This window comes from Lepidochelys olivacea (genome assembly GCF_965140295.1).
Source record: "Lepidochelys olivacea isolate rLepOli2 genome assembly, chromosome: 10".
In the NCBI taxonomy this organism is placed as follows: Eukaryota; Metazoa; Chordata; order Testudines; family Cheloniidae; genus Lepidochelys; species Lepidochelys olivacea.
In genome coordinates, this window is record NC_140420.1 from 69546304 (window position 1) to 69562151 (window position 15848).

The window sequence follows — 15848 nt, forward strand, 5'->3', positions numbered from 1 at the left end:
CACTGGGTCTCTGAGCCTAGGCTCCAGCCTGAGCCCAAATGTCTACATTGCAATTTTATACCCCCACAGTCCAAGTCAGCTGACCCGGGCCAGCCTGCAGGTCTTTTACTGTAGTGCAGACATACCTTAAGAAGGCTAGATGTTGGGGGCAGGAAAAAGTTCAATAGGGACATAAGAGCAATAAGGGGGAAAACAATGGGGAAATCTGCTCAACATCTTAGGTGTTTATTAACAAATGCAAGGAGTATGGGGAACACACAGGAAGAACTGGAAGGCTTAGTACCCAAGCTACATTAATTAATTAGCATAACAGACTTGGTGGGATAAATCTTGTGACTGGAATTTTGGTATAGAGGGGTAACAGTTTGTTCAGGAAGGACAGGGAGGGAAAAAACAGAAGGAGGGGTTGCTTAATACACCAAGAATATACACACTTGTAATGAGGTCCAGAAAGAGATGACAGGTTTCAGAGTAGCAGCCGTGTTAGTCTGTATCCACAAAAAGAAAGGGAGTACTTGTGGCACCTTAGAGACTAACAAATTTATTTGAGCATAAGCTTTCGTGAGCTACAGAGGCAGATCAAACATTCCGGGTGAAGACGAGAGGGGAAAATTCAGGGTAATGTCATGTTAGGGGTTTACTATAGACCACCAAATCAGGAGGGGGTGGATGAGGCATTTCTGGAACAAACAGAAATATCCAAAACACAAGCCCTGATAGCAATGGGAGACTGACTATCCAGACATCTGTTGGAAAAGTAATATGGCAAAATATAAAAATCTCAAATTCTTGGGATGTACTGAGGACAGCTTCTTGTTTCAGAAGTTGGAGGAAGTAACCATGGAGGCAGCTATTTTAGACTTAATTCTGACAGGGAGAAATTGGTTGTGAATCTGAAGGTGGGAGGCAATTTGGGTGAAAGTGACCATGAAATGATAGATTTAATGATTCTAAGGAAAGAAAGAGTGAGAATAGCAGAATAAGGACAATGGGCTTTAAAAAAAAAAAGCAGACTTTAGCAGACTCAGATAACTGGTAGGCAAGAGCTGATGGGAAGAAAACCTAAGGGTAAAAAGGAGTTCAGGAGATGTGGCAGTTTCTCAGAGAGACAATATTAAAGGCACAACAGCAAACTATGCAAAAGAAATATAGGAAGAATAGCAAGAAGCCAATATGGCCATATGAGGAGCTTTTAATGACCTAAATTCAAAAAAGAATCCTACAGGAAAGATGGAAAAATTGCTAAGATTGAGTCCAGAAGGGTACCACAAGTATAGAAGGACAAAAATCAGAAAGGCTGAGGCACAAAATGAGTTACAGTTAGTGAGGGACATAAAAGGCAATTAAAACAGGTTCTATAAATACATTAGGAGCAAGAAAAAGATGAAGGAAATTGTAAATCCACTACTTAGCGGGAAAGAAGAGCTAATAATAGAGGACATCAAAGCATTTAATGTCTAGTTTACTTCAGGCTTCACTAAAAACATGGTGACCAGATGCTGAACACTATTAATATTAACAAGGGGGAAGGAGCACAAGCCGAGCGAGCCAGAGAGAGAGAGAACAGGTTAAAAATATTTAGATACATTAGATGTATTCATGTCGGCAGGGCTTGAGATAATTCATCCTAGGATACTTCAGGAACTAGGCTGCCCTAATTTATATTGAGCCCACTTTTCCCTCACCCTTCTGGGTTCGGTAGCCAGTGGAGTTGAGTAAAACTCAAGGCTTAGGCCCAATGTTAAACACTGGCTATAAAAATAGCTGCCTAGAATTTGTCTCGCAATTGTTTAAACTCTTTGGGTTAGAAACCAGGAACTAAAATCCAGTGTGGACACAAAACACACTATGCAATCCTGCAGCTGGCATGTCCACATTTATTTGACTGGTGTCCTCCATCGCACTTGGACTGGGGCAAATGCTGTGTTCACCTCTGTGTAACAGCAGTGATGCTGGAGGCAAACACACGCTGGGTGGAATTAGGATGTTTTCATCCATCTTTGTATAGTGTGCGCCCTTCCCCCACTCTGCCCTTGCACCATCGCCAGCAAAACTATTATAGCACACGTAGAACTTTTTTGGTGCTAAGCCCTAGTTGCAGGAAAAGACAGTCTCTGTTCAGAGCTGAAGCTCCCAAGTGTTTGTAAATCAGCTGGGACAACAGGCATCACCAACTTTCCTCTTGTAACAGGCCTGATTCTCAGCTAGTGTAAATCAGTGTATGCTGATTTATACAAACTGAGTATGGGACACAATGTGCCAGCATCATTTGAAATGAATGAAATTAAACCATACTCTTACCTTAAAGTTTGATTTGCATATTGTGGCTGGGTTGCTCATTCCTTCTCCTAAAGGGACGGGGGGGAAAAGCAATCAATGGGAAAATTGCACTAGGTGAAGACGTCTATGGCATTTTCATTTTATGGCTGGACAGAGGCTTCCATTGCCATTGTCAGGCTCAGCAGAAAATAAGCAATGACATACTGTGTCTTGGTAGGAAGGGCTGCAAGAGGAGGAAGTATGCCAAACAATCTGATTTCTATCCCCTGCTCTGCCACAGACTTCCCCTATGACTAAGTCACTTAATCTCTTGTACCTCTGCTTCCCTCACCATAAAATGGAGATATTATTTCCCTGTCTTCTAGGGGAATTGTGAGGCTTATTTCGGACAAATGGCAGGATCTACAGAAATACATAGTATTATTAAAAGGAAAAATCTCCTTTGCTATTTTCATTTTCATACCACCTTACCTTCAACATGATTCTAGCTTAAGTCCTTATGTGGCCCTCATCAGTAGAATAGCATTCCGATTTTATGATGACACAGAGAGACTAAGTGACATGCCCAAGGTCACACAGGAAAACTGTGGCAGAGCAAGGAACTGAGTCTGTGACTCCATAGTACAGGGTACTGTCTTAACCACTGGCCAAACCTTCCTCTGGTTCTCTCTTTGATTCTCTGTATCAAACTTTTGCTGCATCATCCCAAGAGCCCACGAACTGCACCCGTGAAGGGGATGTGTTGGGGATTGAAAGGCAAGAGATGGCAGATACACAATTTCCTGCACCCCCTTGCTGGCCTGTTCTATTGGGCGTTAGGGTGCTGAGCTCCTCTTCTACTGATACACATGCAGTAGCAGGACCATGACAGTCCTGCACATTAAGCATAGCATCAGAGGGTCATGTTCTGATCCCTATACTCATTTCGGGACATACCTTACTCTACACGTCCCAATGAAGTCAGTCATCTTTCACCTCTAGTAAAACACACATTCTTAGTACTCTTTCCCTGGTCTTCCCTCTCTCCATTCCTTCTGATTATTAGTTACCACTTGTCACATCTTGTTTTAATTAGACTGCAAAGCCATTGGAGTACCGTGGAGCTCTGAGCCCGCTTGGGTGTCTAAGTGCCATCAGAATAAATAAATAAATAAATAAATCAATCAATCAATCTTCAGGTTGTAAAATGGTCATATGCAGCCACCGCAAGGGGACTGTTTCCCACAGTACGGCACTGCACTGAACTAACGAGTGGGCACATTATGAGCTTTTTGACCTTTCTCTGACTCAGCAAGTATTGCCCTATGCGGAAATCAGGATCCCAGAATGGATGGACCAATATGTCTGAAACATGGCGAATTCTACATCACTTTAACTCCACAAATCATGAAGCGTTACTGTACCTTTGATAGCGACAAAGAGATTTATGTCAAAAGCATAGGGTTCTTCATCGCAGAGGTATGGCAGTGGCTTGGGAACCTAAAGCACATAACAAGCATTACAGCCTGAAGGCCAAAAGGAAAGAGAAAAGTCTAGCACATACCTGGGGACATTTAGTAAGAGCTCTCTTCCCATTCCCTTTGCCTTCATGAATAATTGCCTACCCTACTGCTTCACATACACAATTATGTCACAAATGTTTACACCACCACCGAGGTATTCATTTAAGCAAATGCACTTTTTCTCCTGGCCTCCAAAAGCGCTCTTGATTTTTCACATGGTTGTTAAACCCAAACAAATAAAATTTTAGTGCACCTTTGTCCTGATTTGGCACAGTGTGTGTACTCAAAGTTGGCAGAAGGCTTGCAGTTTCAGACCTGAGAAGAGCGATTTGTAAACTCTCTTCACTGTATTAAGTCTAATTAAATGGCTACATGCCATAGAATCAAATACCCTCAAACTATGGGTAGGCTTGATTCTTGATCAGAATATTTTAGCTAGAGCCCATCATCCCTATCACTTACTGTAAGCACTTGAAGTGTTACCAAATTCTAGAGAGAAGCCTGCCGATTAGCACCGTTTCTAAGCACATATGTTTGAGAGAGATATTCTTCTTGTGCTGCTCACATCTACAGATGGTTTTCTAAGCTATGCAGCCATACTCACCATGACTGAAAACCTGGCCCCACTGAAGTCAATGTGCATTTTCCCCACTGGTTTCAGTGGGGCCAGGATGTCATTCCATATCTTGGAGGCAGGATCAAGCCTTGAAGTCAGTAGAAAGGTGCTGGTACAACCAAGAGTTTCTGTTCTCAGACCCTAGAGACCTTCATTCTATTTTCACTCAAATCATTTCTAGCGACCCAGCTGTTCTCTTGCTAACCTGGACCGGGTTTGGCAACACAAATGGCATGAGAGCTTCCATAGTAACAACCCATGGAGAGATGGTTGTGCCAAAGCTCTTGCCCAGAAATGGACCCAGTGGAACATATTCCCACTTCTGAATGTCACGAGCTAGGAAAAAAGGAAAAATCAAAGAAATATAATGAAATTTTCAGAGAGTTACACAGACTTCAGGCTAGTGATGGAGTGCCAGATGAGAGCTCTGCACACCAACAGCCAGCACCATCCACAGAACAAGCAATGAAATGCTACCCACTTGCCCAGGGTAGTTCAACCATGACCTAAAGCAGTCATCTGAAGGGCTCAAAAGCACAGTTCGAAGTCCTCTGGGTAGGTCTCGCTTAGGAAGAGCGGCCAAAGTTAGATCAGGGTTCATTAACTCCAACCCATCCAATATTTTTACCCTAGCCTAGACACTGGTTAACATCTTTTACTTCCATTTAACTAGTTAAAATCAATCTTAGGGTCCATCTTGATTAGCTACATTGAGCTACAAAGTGTTCACCCGTGTCTACACTAGGGAATATGTTGTAATTGTTAACTCTTTTCCCTCTAATCTACAGCTACCCTCTGCTGAGTGCGCCAGCTATGGCAATGATTTATGTCACATCCCTGTCAATCAGGAATTAGACCTAAAATCAGCTCATTTCACGTAGACAGCTAGATGACTTCCATTAGGAGTAGCTCTTAGTCATTAGTGACCTGAGCTGGATTTGAACCAATGCCTGAGAGTTGTAGACTGTATTCTACTCCCACAGCCCTCAGCCCATCAGTGTCGTGAGTAGTTTACATTTCCATCATTTAAAACAAATACAATATCTGTCAATATTTTAAATATCTTGCAACAGCAAAAAGCATTCCCCCAGGGAATCAGAGTAACGCTTATTACCACTCCAGTCATTCATAAGGACCATTCCAAAAATGTGCTCATGAGCTGTGTCGACTGGGATAGGCTTCCCAAACTCGTTTCCGGGGCCTACAAAGAACGCCTAAAATGGAAAAGAAAATGCTTTAACCAAGTCAAAGTTTTGAAAATAAGAACTTTGTTTACACCAAGACAAATCCCCTGCAGGTAGTGCTACTAAAGAGGAGGGCAGACAAGACAGATAGGGTAGAATGTGATTTTACTTGCTTTCCGCATTAACTTTAATTGGAATCTCCTTGTGCAGATGAAACAAGTTACAGTTTTTTCCTTTCCCCATGTGAGAGAGCAGGGTTGAATCACCTGAATAGTAGTGAGCTGATAAGACTCAGTTTTCTGGGGAGGAGGGATTGCTCAGTGGTTTGAGCATTGGCCTGCTAAACCCAGGGTTGTGAGTTCAATCCTTGAGGGGGCCATTTGCGATCGGGGCAAAAATTGGGGATTGGTCCTGCTCTGAGCAGGGGGGTTGGACTAGATGACCTCCTGAGGTCCCTTCCAACCCTGGTATTCCATGATTAAACTCAGGGCCTGAATTTGCCAAAAGGCACTCTCATCTAAACTGCAGCTCCCACATGCACAGAGCTATAGCTAGTGCACTAAGAAATATGATCTAGTCTCCCTATGCAGAGGTTCTAATTTCCTGTAACAGAACCTTACGCAGCGAACTCTATGCTTCCCGTTTGCCCAACCAAGGGAATCTTCCCTTCTTCTCTCCATCCCACTCTGCTTAGACCTTTGCAGCTACAGCGATCAACTTAGAGACTGGCTAAGGGGCATGCCATGGGCTAACAGAAAATGAATATACTGGGTATTTCTTACAAGAGTCTCACTAAAATACACCGTCCCTACCAGTCCCCAATATGCAGCCACTGCCTTTCACACCCCTTGCACTGGAATGATACTGAAGAGAAGTTAACCTAGAATTGCTTTCTTTCCCATGCAACTCTTAGGCATGGAATTCTCCCCTTTGAAGCAAGTTCTACAGCAGGCAATATACCACCCAGATGGAGGTGCTATAAGAATGGTACCTGTATATAACCTATGTCATGTTACGTTTTCATAACAGGCTCAGCTTTTTACTCTTTTATTAAAGGGAAAGAGATGTAATATAATAAATACATCCTACCATTTCTAACTCAATGTCCAAAAGTTTGCAAGCACCGAACACTGGAGGTTTAGCTGTGAATTAAACAGACAGAAAGGTGCATTATGAAGCTCAAAACAAACAAGCAAAGAAGCTAGAAAAGACAAGATGCAGCCAAACATATTCCAATGCCATGCTGCTCGCTAAGGAGAACAGTGCATTTCCATGGCATGACCACGAACTCACCATCGTCAGGTTGCATCTGCCCTACTGGTCTTTGAATTGGTGTTCCAGACACCACAACTGAAGATGCACGGCCATGGTAACCAACGGGTAAGTGCAACCTTGTTAAAGCAAAGCATTGATTGTGTGTTAAATGCTGTATTACAATCACTAGAACCATACACTGTGGAAGCTCAAAGCACTCTACAGTAAGTTACTAAGTTTCACTGTCTAACCACTTTAGAATACGTTTGTCCTCTGAATGGTGCCACCTTTTTAGGCATCCATATTTATTTACTGACACTCAGTCATTGGTTTCTTGCTATATGAGAAGAACCAGCTTTCAGATTAAACTGTCTCTGAATCAAGGAGCTGCAACTGACTCCTTGCAGTCACTCCTTTCTGCTACAACTAAGCACAGCTCAGACATAGCGGAGAATGGAGACGTGAAGTTTCAGACACTGTGGGACAGATCCTCAGCTGGTATACATCGTCGTAGCCGTAGCAGAGTTATATGTACACTAGCTAGAAATCTGTCCTTGGGGGATTATTTTCCTGGAAGGTTACAGAGACCTTTGCAAAACATGTAAAACATGACATGTGAGAAAAAAAATAACTGAACTACGAACCAGTTAGGCATCAAAGCATTCTCCTTCCCTCTGAACATGATCCCAACATTTGTAGCATGTTGCCTTGAAGAATAGAAGTCAGTGTAGTCTCCTGGGAAAAAGAAAAGCACAAAATATAGATCAACTGTATGAAAACCCTTATCTGGTAGGGTGAAGGGGCATAAACGTTCCACATTCTGTTACCCTGAAAAGGATGGGGAAGGGGAGAGAGAAGTAGAGGAGTTTGGAAACATGTAGTCACAAGACTGTAGTAATCATACAGATGATCTATAAGAGGGGATGGTTGCCAGCTGCACATGGAGGATAACGCAGCGCAAAACTGGTTACACACTGCAAAACTGTTTACTTTTTTTAAAACTTGCAGTGAAGAGTGGCAAGAAAAAACACCATTTCAAACCATTAGCTACAAATATATGAACAAGCCATGTGCTTTGTACAGTTTAACCATTTTCTATTGTCATTTTCATTTTGCTGATGCCATTGAGAATGCAATACTGCTAACAGAGGAAAGGATTTTGTAAACAGTGCATTTACTGCCCCCTAGTGCCCTTTTTGGGAAATGGTTTGACTCACATTTCAATTACCTTGGTAGCCCTAATGGAACTCAAAATGTATGCAGTGGGAATGAAAAATATCAAAGATTATAAGAGACTTTTTTCCCCTTCCTAGCTCCACCCTTAACTTGCTGAGCCCACACATGGTTTCAGGTTCCCAGTCTAGCACCAGTTCCAAAGTTATTGACAGAAACAGTGTTGCCAATTCTTGTGATTTTAATCACACGTCTCGTGCTATTTTGTTACAGCTCCAGCAGTCAGGTGATTATGTGAGAATCACAGCTTTCATTTAAAGAAAAAAAAAGGCTGCCCTTATAGTTGCAGAGAAAAGCTTAAAATTTGACCCACATGTACCATAAAGGCTCAAAACCCAGAAGGCGAATAATATTTTATTTATTTTTAACTCTCACGATTGCTGGTGCCTGACCTGTTTGAACATTTGGGTTTGGTAGTACTGCAGAAGAACTTGCAGGCCACAGTGGCAGAGATAATTTTTGAAATTCAACTGGTCACAGGTTAGAAATAAGGCTGATTTCACCCAGTCTCCCTTCCTTGGTTTGTATTTATCAGCTCTGTTAAAATCAGCCTCGATCCCCCATAAAAACACACACACTCATACAGGTCTTGACTTTTCCTTCACCTGAAGGTCATAATATATGTGCTCAGATACCATAGTGACCGACAACCCTATAGAAATACGTGGAAATGGTTGCTCTGGTGCTTTCCAGAATTGTCAGACGTAATAATTTAACCTAACGAGAGTTACAAGTCCCCCAGGCACCCAGCCTCCATAAACCCAGGACCTGCAGGAGTCATCTTGCAACATCAATGCAAAATTCAGCCCAGTGCTCACCCTTGGGGCAAGCACGACACTGCTCTGCTAGGGAGGATCTAAATGGCACAACTGAGCCTGAAGTTATTTGTAGTTACATGACACAGTGTTCTGAAATCAAGATAATCATCTGCCTAAAGAAAAGGGCTTTGAGCCAGTGGGGTCATACGGGCCTTTGGAGACATAGTTCTGACTTCAGGGATTAGGGGGACCAAGGAACCTTGATTTGATTAAGTTAGTAAAAGTTGCTTACATCGGTGTTAAAATACAGCACACACGTTTTATTTGTGACATCAGTAATATCTGCAATTAATCCGTAATATCTACTTTACACCCATTCCTTGTCACAGCCACAGTCTGACCATCCTGTAAATTTGGGGCATGTGGGAGTCTCAGTGGCTACAAGCAAATCGTGTAGGTTTCAATTCACGAGACTTACCGATTTTAGCTGGAAGGTGCATTATAGTAGAGGCCTGAGGTACAAATGCTCTAAAAATACAAAACAAAGATTACAACTCTCAAAAAAGCCGGTGTCACCCTGGGCTGGCTTAGAGGAAGTTCAGTCTCTTTTTGCACTAACTTCGTTCTGGCACCTGCTTTGAAAAATCTTGCCTTGCCGCAATTCTGTGCTAGCTCATGGTGTATAAAGTAAGCGCACAGAGGGTACAGGCTGCTATTGCACTGAAGTGGTTAACTGATTCTACAAGCTCCTGTGAGGAAATGTACAATAGTGCACAGGAAGGGTTGCATGCCTGGAAGACCTCACTCTTTTCCTACAGCAGCACATGGGAGGAAATGCATCCACTGAGATGCACTGGAAGGTGAGTATAGATGTGTCCTCACTGCACTCTACTGGATGGAAGGTGTGATCTCAAGTGTTTTAGTTTCAGTTGCCCTCCTGCAGGAGGCCTACAAAGACACTAACAGCCTGTATACTACTGACAGCAGTAAAGCTCAAAAGGTCTCCCCTTAGCACAGGTGTTAAGACACCCTTGTTTTCTGACCTCACAAGTGCTAAACCCTTCAGGCCTCTTGGGATACGTCTACACTGCAATAAAACACCCGCAGCTGACTCAGGCTCGCGGGGCTCAGGCTGTGATTGGGTATAAAATTACAGTGTAGATGTTTGGGCTTGGGCTGGTGCCCAGGCTCTGGGAACCTGAGGATTAACTCTGCAATTTTATAGCCCCCCCATCCCGAGTTAACTGATACGGGCCAGTCACAGGTGTTTTATTGCAGTGCGTAGACATACCCTGACTTTCATGCTGCATGCATGGAATTTATGGGACCAAGGCTGCTGGCCTCATGTATGGGCAACCGCCCTCCACCTCTACCCCTCACAGCCAGCCCAAGGCCCCTTGAACCCCCAAGCGCTAGGCCCAGGGGGAGGGTAAGGGTTGGAGGCACCCTGGCCGGGGGCTCCTGTGGTGCACCAGGCTCCACTTGCTAGTCCTGGCAGGAAGGGGAGGGACAGTACTTCCTCCTCCTCTGTACTGACCATTCCCAGGGCTGAGTCAGACTCACCTCTGGGAACCTCCCCCAGCTGCATGAAGCACTGCATGCCCTCCTCCCCCTGCTTCTTGCGCCCATCACTCCCTAGCTATGGGGGGAGCTGCCCCTGCATTTGCCCAGGGCACCATTTTCCTTAACACCAGTCCTGCATGGGACTATACAGATATCTATACATGCAGCCAGCTCCGATTTCATTACAGCAAGGAACCCGCCTGAAAGTTTACCTCAGGTTGATACTGTATTGTGCCTTCTAAGTTTACAAAAGGCCTTGAGAGCTACACAACAGATCCATCTCTCCAGAGCTATGTTAAATATTTACACAACGCCACTGTTCAATGAAGTATTGAGGGAGGGAGAGACGACTGGAACCGCAGTGACATTCAACTACCCTTCTCCAGGGAACTGGATTCTCTGCCAGCGAGAACACCTCTTTATAACACCTCTTTAGGTGATGGACTGATTGCTTCTGTTTACACACCAGCAACTTCTAACAGTAGTGTGCAACTAGCTTCCAAGCCTCAATAATAATAGCAACCAAACTGCTCCTCTCCTCCGACTCTCCACGAATATCTCCTCCAGCTGGGAATGACACCCCAGCTCAAAATACAGACAGACCCTGAGAAGGCTGAAGTACCAAATAAAAGTGCTTTGTACATGTGATGAGGAACCACGAGTGTTAATCTTGAGTCACTTCCAGATCCCAAATGCCTCACCTTTTCCGTAGCTCAGAGTTGTCTCTCAGTGTTGGCTCACTGGCCGACAGTAGCTTTTGGAGAAACGTTCTAGCTTCCTTCCAAGCTTCGTGGCCCAACCCCATGAAGTCATTAAGGGTTGGCTAAAACACAGTATGAAGGTAGAGATGTGTGAGAGAACATTTGTTTTCTCAACTCCCTTTGCTGTACATGTGGGGTATCTCCTGTGTTACCAGTACTGAGATTACATTACTAATCCTGAAGTAACAGGCAGCTCCATGCACAGAGACCCTGCCTATCATGATCATTAATATGGTCTTATTGTTTCTTTGTGCTCCCCCACTTGTCAACCAGTATACATCTGTTGTATCTGACTCATACTTAGATTGCAATGTCCCTTCCCCAAAGAGAATGTTTTTGTACAGCATTTATCACTATAGGGTCCTGATCTGTGCGATAGGTGCTCTTGCAAACCAAATAAATAAATAAATCGAATAATAATTAAAATAATCATCCACCTACATCTTCAAATACCATGGAAGCTTGCAATGACAAGACTAGTTGTGATCTGAGATATAAATTATATTCACCTCCCATGCAGAGAGCCAGCAAGGGCTATGTACCACTTAAATCCCACTTAATCCAAGTTGTTTCCTCTTGGAGATTCTTCCTTATGAAGATGCCAGAAATGTAGGGGTTTAAGTGGGACTGGAGTGGTGTATAAATCTTGGTACTGGCCCTCTGAACTCGGTAGATTTCACTCCGTAGTGCACTTCTTAATCAACAGAAAGAAACTTTTAGGAGAGCTCATTTATTTTACTTCTGTCTAAATTTTAAATTGCAGGTGCTCTTTGTTAGTGGCTCCATTCCTAAGCGATGTAGGTTCCAATTCAGCAAAGTGTGCGCTCCCCCTACACCTGCCACTTCTGCACAGGAAGGAGAGGCCTGCCTGTGCTTTGCTGAATTGGGGCCATAGTCAGACCATCTAACTCTCTGCTTCTGTGGATTGCTGCAGAATCATCTGAGTAGCCATGTGCACTCAGTGCCAACCCAGCACTGTTACACTCCAGTTTTAAGCCAGTAATTCCATTCAGCAGAGTTACACTGACATGAAACAAGATCACCACAATGGTGAATCAGTCCCAATTCCCCATGCCCCCCACCCCTTTTAAAAAAAAAAAAAAAAAAAAAAAAAAAAAAAGGACAAACCAGCAACTCAAGCATGCACATGTAAACTACCACAATGCTCTCGATCAGAGTCTGGGTCACTAAAATTTCACATGACAATTCATTTAAAACATGGTGGAGATGGACATTGTCAAATTGTATGATAAATACCTGGTCAAAGACATCCTGGTGCTTGGAGAGGGCTGGTCCACTAAAAAGATGTTTAATAGCACTCAGTTCCAATACCTGGTCTCCAATTGCCACCCCAATCCTGTGCCTAGGCTACAATTGGAAAAAAACGTGTTTATACCTGTGGCCAATAATGCTCTTATGAGGGTTCTGGGGAAAAACAAGGGAGTACAAGGAGTTTAAGTGGGGCAGGAGTTGAGGCGCTACCTTGGTGCCTACCTTACCATAGTTATAATTGATGGACAAAGGCTGCTGATTTTAAAATTTAAGAGGAAGGCAGGGGAAGCTGCATTATTTTTTTTGGCAAATTCCTCACAGATTTTGAGGGTGGAAGGACACCCTTCCACCACAACCTTCCAGGGGTGGGGTAAGGGGAGGATATTGTCCTTCCTTCCTGCCTATCCATCCATGGTACCCATATACACTCCCCACCCCATCACCATAGTATCAGAGGGCCACACAACCTTTGTGGGCTCATCCCCAAGTCCCCATGAGGTAGGGAAGTGCTATTATCCCCATTTTATAGATGAGGCAGAGAGAAGTTAAGTGATTGCCCAAGGTCACACAGGAAGCTTGTGGCAGAGCAGGGGACTGAATCTGAGTTACCCAAGTCCCAAGCTAGTGCTCTTATCACTGATCCATCCTTCCACATGAGGAGGTGGAAAGGCTGGTGTGGAAGGTTCCCTCCATGTGTATATTTACCTATCACTAAAAAATGAAAATAAAAACAAACAAAGCAAAAACGCTGCTCATTTGTGACAGTTTTTAATAGGATCTACACAAAAACTCTGTTCAGAACTTGCACTGCTGTCTTTGCAGTGGCACAGACTACATCCCCCCTACCACAGCTGTGCTGAAATCAGAAAGATGCTTTGGCATTACAAACAGAAGTTCCAACTGGTAGTGAATTTAAATGAAATATAGCCATAGTAACCAGTTTCATTCCAAAGAAAAGTACAGATATTCAATTTTGTCTCAATGAAAATAGAATAAAACCAGTACAGATTAAAAAACAACTGCTTTCAGCCTCTCTTCTTTGAGCAAGACCCCAAATCTGATTTGCACAAATATAATCCTAGATGTTTATTCAGCAGGCATTCCTGCCAGAAAAATCTCAGGGCCGGACAAGTTAATATGTAACCTGTAGCCCTAAATAAAATCTGTTATTTTAACAGAGCGATTATTATAATATTGTGATAGGACATTAATTTCCAAAAGGTATAAAATTATTTGAATCAACTTTAAAAAAAATTGAGACATTTGCGCAAGAATAGTTACTAGGGAAGGAAAAAATGCACTATGTAGTAACACACAAACACGCATCCGGGAACAGATTAAGGGCACGTCAGCACTGCAATAAAACACCCACGGCTGGCCCATGTTAGCTGGCTCGGGCTGTGGGACTATAAATTTGCAATGTAGGGTTAGCTGGCTCATGTTAGCTGGGTCGGGCTGGAGCCTGGGCTCTGGGACCTTTCCCACTCATGGGGTCCGGTCCAGAACCCAAACTCAGCTTGAGCCCAAATCAGCTGACAAAGGCCAGCTACAAGTGTTTTATTGCCATGTAGACATGCCCTTAGTTTCATCATCCAGCTTTTATCTTTGGAAAACACCAGATAATTAGAGCCAAGGCTCTTCTATGCTGGAATTCATTTTTAAACTACAACGGAGAGGCAAAAAATGCTAGAGTAACTGAGAACCATTATGATGATTCTGCAATGTTCATTAACCATTGATAATCCTCCAGCTTCTGTTTCCAGAGGTATCTGCTTGCCAGCTCTCTCTTTTATGATGTGTGTTGGGGGGGAGGGGAGGGGTGGGGTGTTTCAGAGGCTCCTGTCCTTCATTGCTAAATGTGCACATGAATGTAATCTGTTGCAAACAGCAGTGCTGTACAGTAAATTGGAGGTACATGGTGTGATTTTCAAAAGGAGTCTAAGAGAGTTAGGGACCCAGTTCCCATTGAAATGGCAATTGGGTGACTAACCCCATTGGGCTTCTTTCAAAACCCTAGTGATGTTTTCCTTGTATGGCCAGAAAATATAAGTGTTGCTGTAGCTGTGTTGGTCCCAGGATATGAGAGACACAAGGTGGGTGAGGTCATAGCTTCTTCAGGTCAACTTCTTCAGACCTGAAGAAAAGCTCAGTGTAAGCGTGAAAACTTCTCTCTCCCACCAACAGAAGCTGGTTCAATAAAAGATAGGCCCTCACCCACCGTGTCTCAGAAAATATAAGTCCCACAGTGTGGTCCTTGCACATATGAATTGAACGGAACAGTAAATATATAAAACAATGGTTTTCAACCTTGAGTTATTTGCGGACCACTACAAATTTCAAATGGATGTGTGGACCCCTTTGGAAATTTTAAACAATCTGTGAACCCCACAGGAGTTCATGGACCACAGGTTTAAAACCACTGTTCTATGGGAATGACAAACTTTTGCGGCTCCCTTAGACAGTCTGTGGCCCCCTTAGACAGTCTGTGGACTCGCAGGAGTTCACAGACCACAGGTTGAAAACCACTGATATAGAAGATACAGAAGAGACTTGACTTGTCCAAAGTCACTCAGGTTAGTCAGTTGCAGGGTTAGGAACAGAACCCAAGTCTCCTGACTCTCAATCCAAATTAGGGGGAAAAATAAAAGGGTAGGCCCTTAATTTATAGGATTAGAATTGTGGTCCTGTAGACCACTATCATGTTTAAAACAAACTTCACTTGAAAAAGATATTTAGCTTGGAAGGATTTGATTTTTAATCAGTAAACATCAATTCCACTGTATATACAGGAAGTGACAAAAATATTTAATCAATAATAGTCCAAATTTACTGACATGCAAAGTAAGAAAAATGTTGCTTGAGAGCTTATTAAAATTTGATTTAAGGATATTTACTGTGTATATTGACATCTGATATTGACAATTTGTGTTTTAATGCTTATAAAACTAACTTTGTATCTCAATAGCTACTGTCACAGCCTAATTATATTTTACACAGATTATTTCTTTCATCAAATTTAGCTTTCAGATACATCAATTCATATTGCTTACAATGTACATTCCACAATACAACTAAGATTAGTAGTATATAGGATAAAAGTTAAAATGGGGCTTTGAGAGGGAAGAGGAAGGAGAGGTTAAACTCAGCCATAAAGGAGATAACAGAAAATGGTGCTGGTAAAGAAAAGTGAAAACTTTATAGCATACAGAGGGGCATGAGGAAATATAGACTTTTACACTCAAAAGCAGAAAATATATTATATGCATTTAATATGGATTTAAAGTAAAGTACTTATAAAAATATTAATGTTCTTTAAAGAAATAGCCCTCAGGTCATCACATCAAGAAAAGACAGTATAAATGTTGAAGCTTCCTAGTGTAAACAGCTAACCCCTAAGATTCCCAGCCAGGAAAGCCTTTCCTGTC

At 42.8% G+C, this 15848-nt stretch overlaps 1 protein-coding gene across 2 annotated transcripts in view; it reads right to left on the reverse strand.

Moving 5' to 3' along the window:
* FAH (fumarylacetoacetate hydrolase) overlaps window positions 1-15848 on the reverse strand; it is a 31659-nt gene that overhangs the window by 15490 nt on the left and 321 nt on the right. For both annotated transcript variants that reach the window (XR_014713249.1, XM_084640749.1), the window contains exons 2-11: window positions 12409-12519; window positions 11092-11213; window positions 9306-9355; window positions 7481-7571; window positions 6876-6973; window positions 6672-6724; window positions 5513-5612; window positions 4604-4734; window positions 3684-3759; window positions 2302-2348 (exon numbers count right to left, since the gene is read on the reverse strand). Coding sequence is in view for 1 of the 2 variants with exons in the window: in XM_084640749.1 (XP_084496875.1) it covers window positions 2302-2348; window positions 3684-3759; window positions 4604-4734; window positions 5513-5612; window positions 6672-6724; window positions 6876-6973; window positions 7481-7571; window positions 9306-9355; window positions 11092-11213; window positions 12409-12519 (879 nt within the window). In the remaining variant the exon portion in view is untranslated. The remainder of the gene's footprint in view (window positions 1-2301; window positions 2349-3683; window positions 3760-4603; window positions 4735-5512; window positions 5613-6671; window positions 6725-6875; window positions 6974-7480; window positions 7572-9305; window positions 9356-11091; window positions 11214-12408; window positions 12520-15848) is intronic.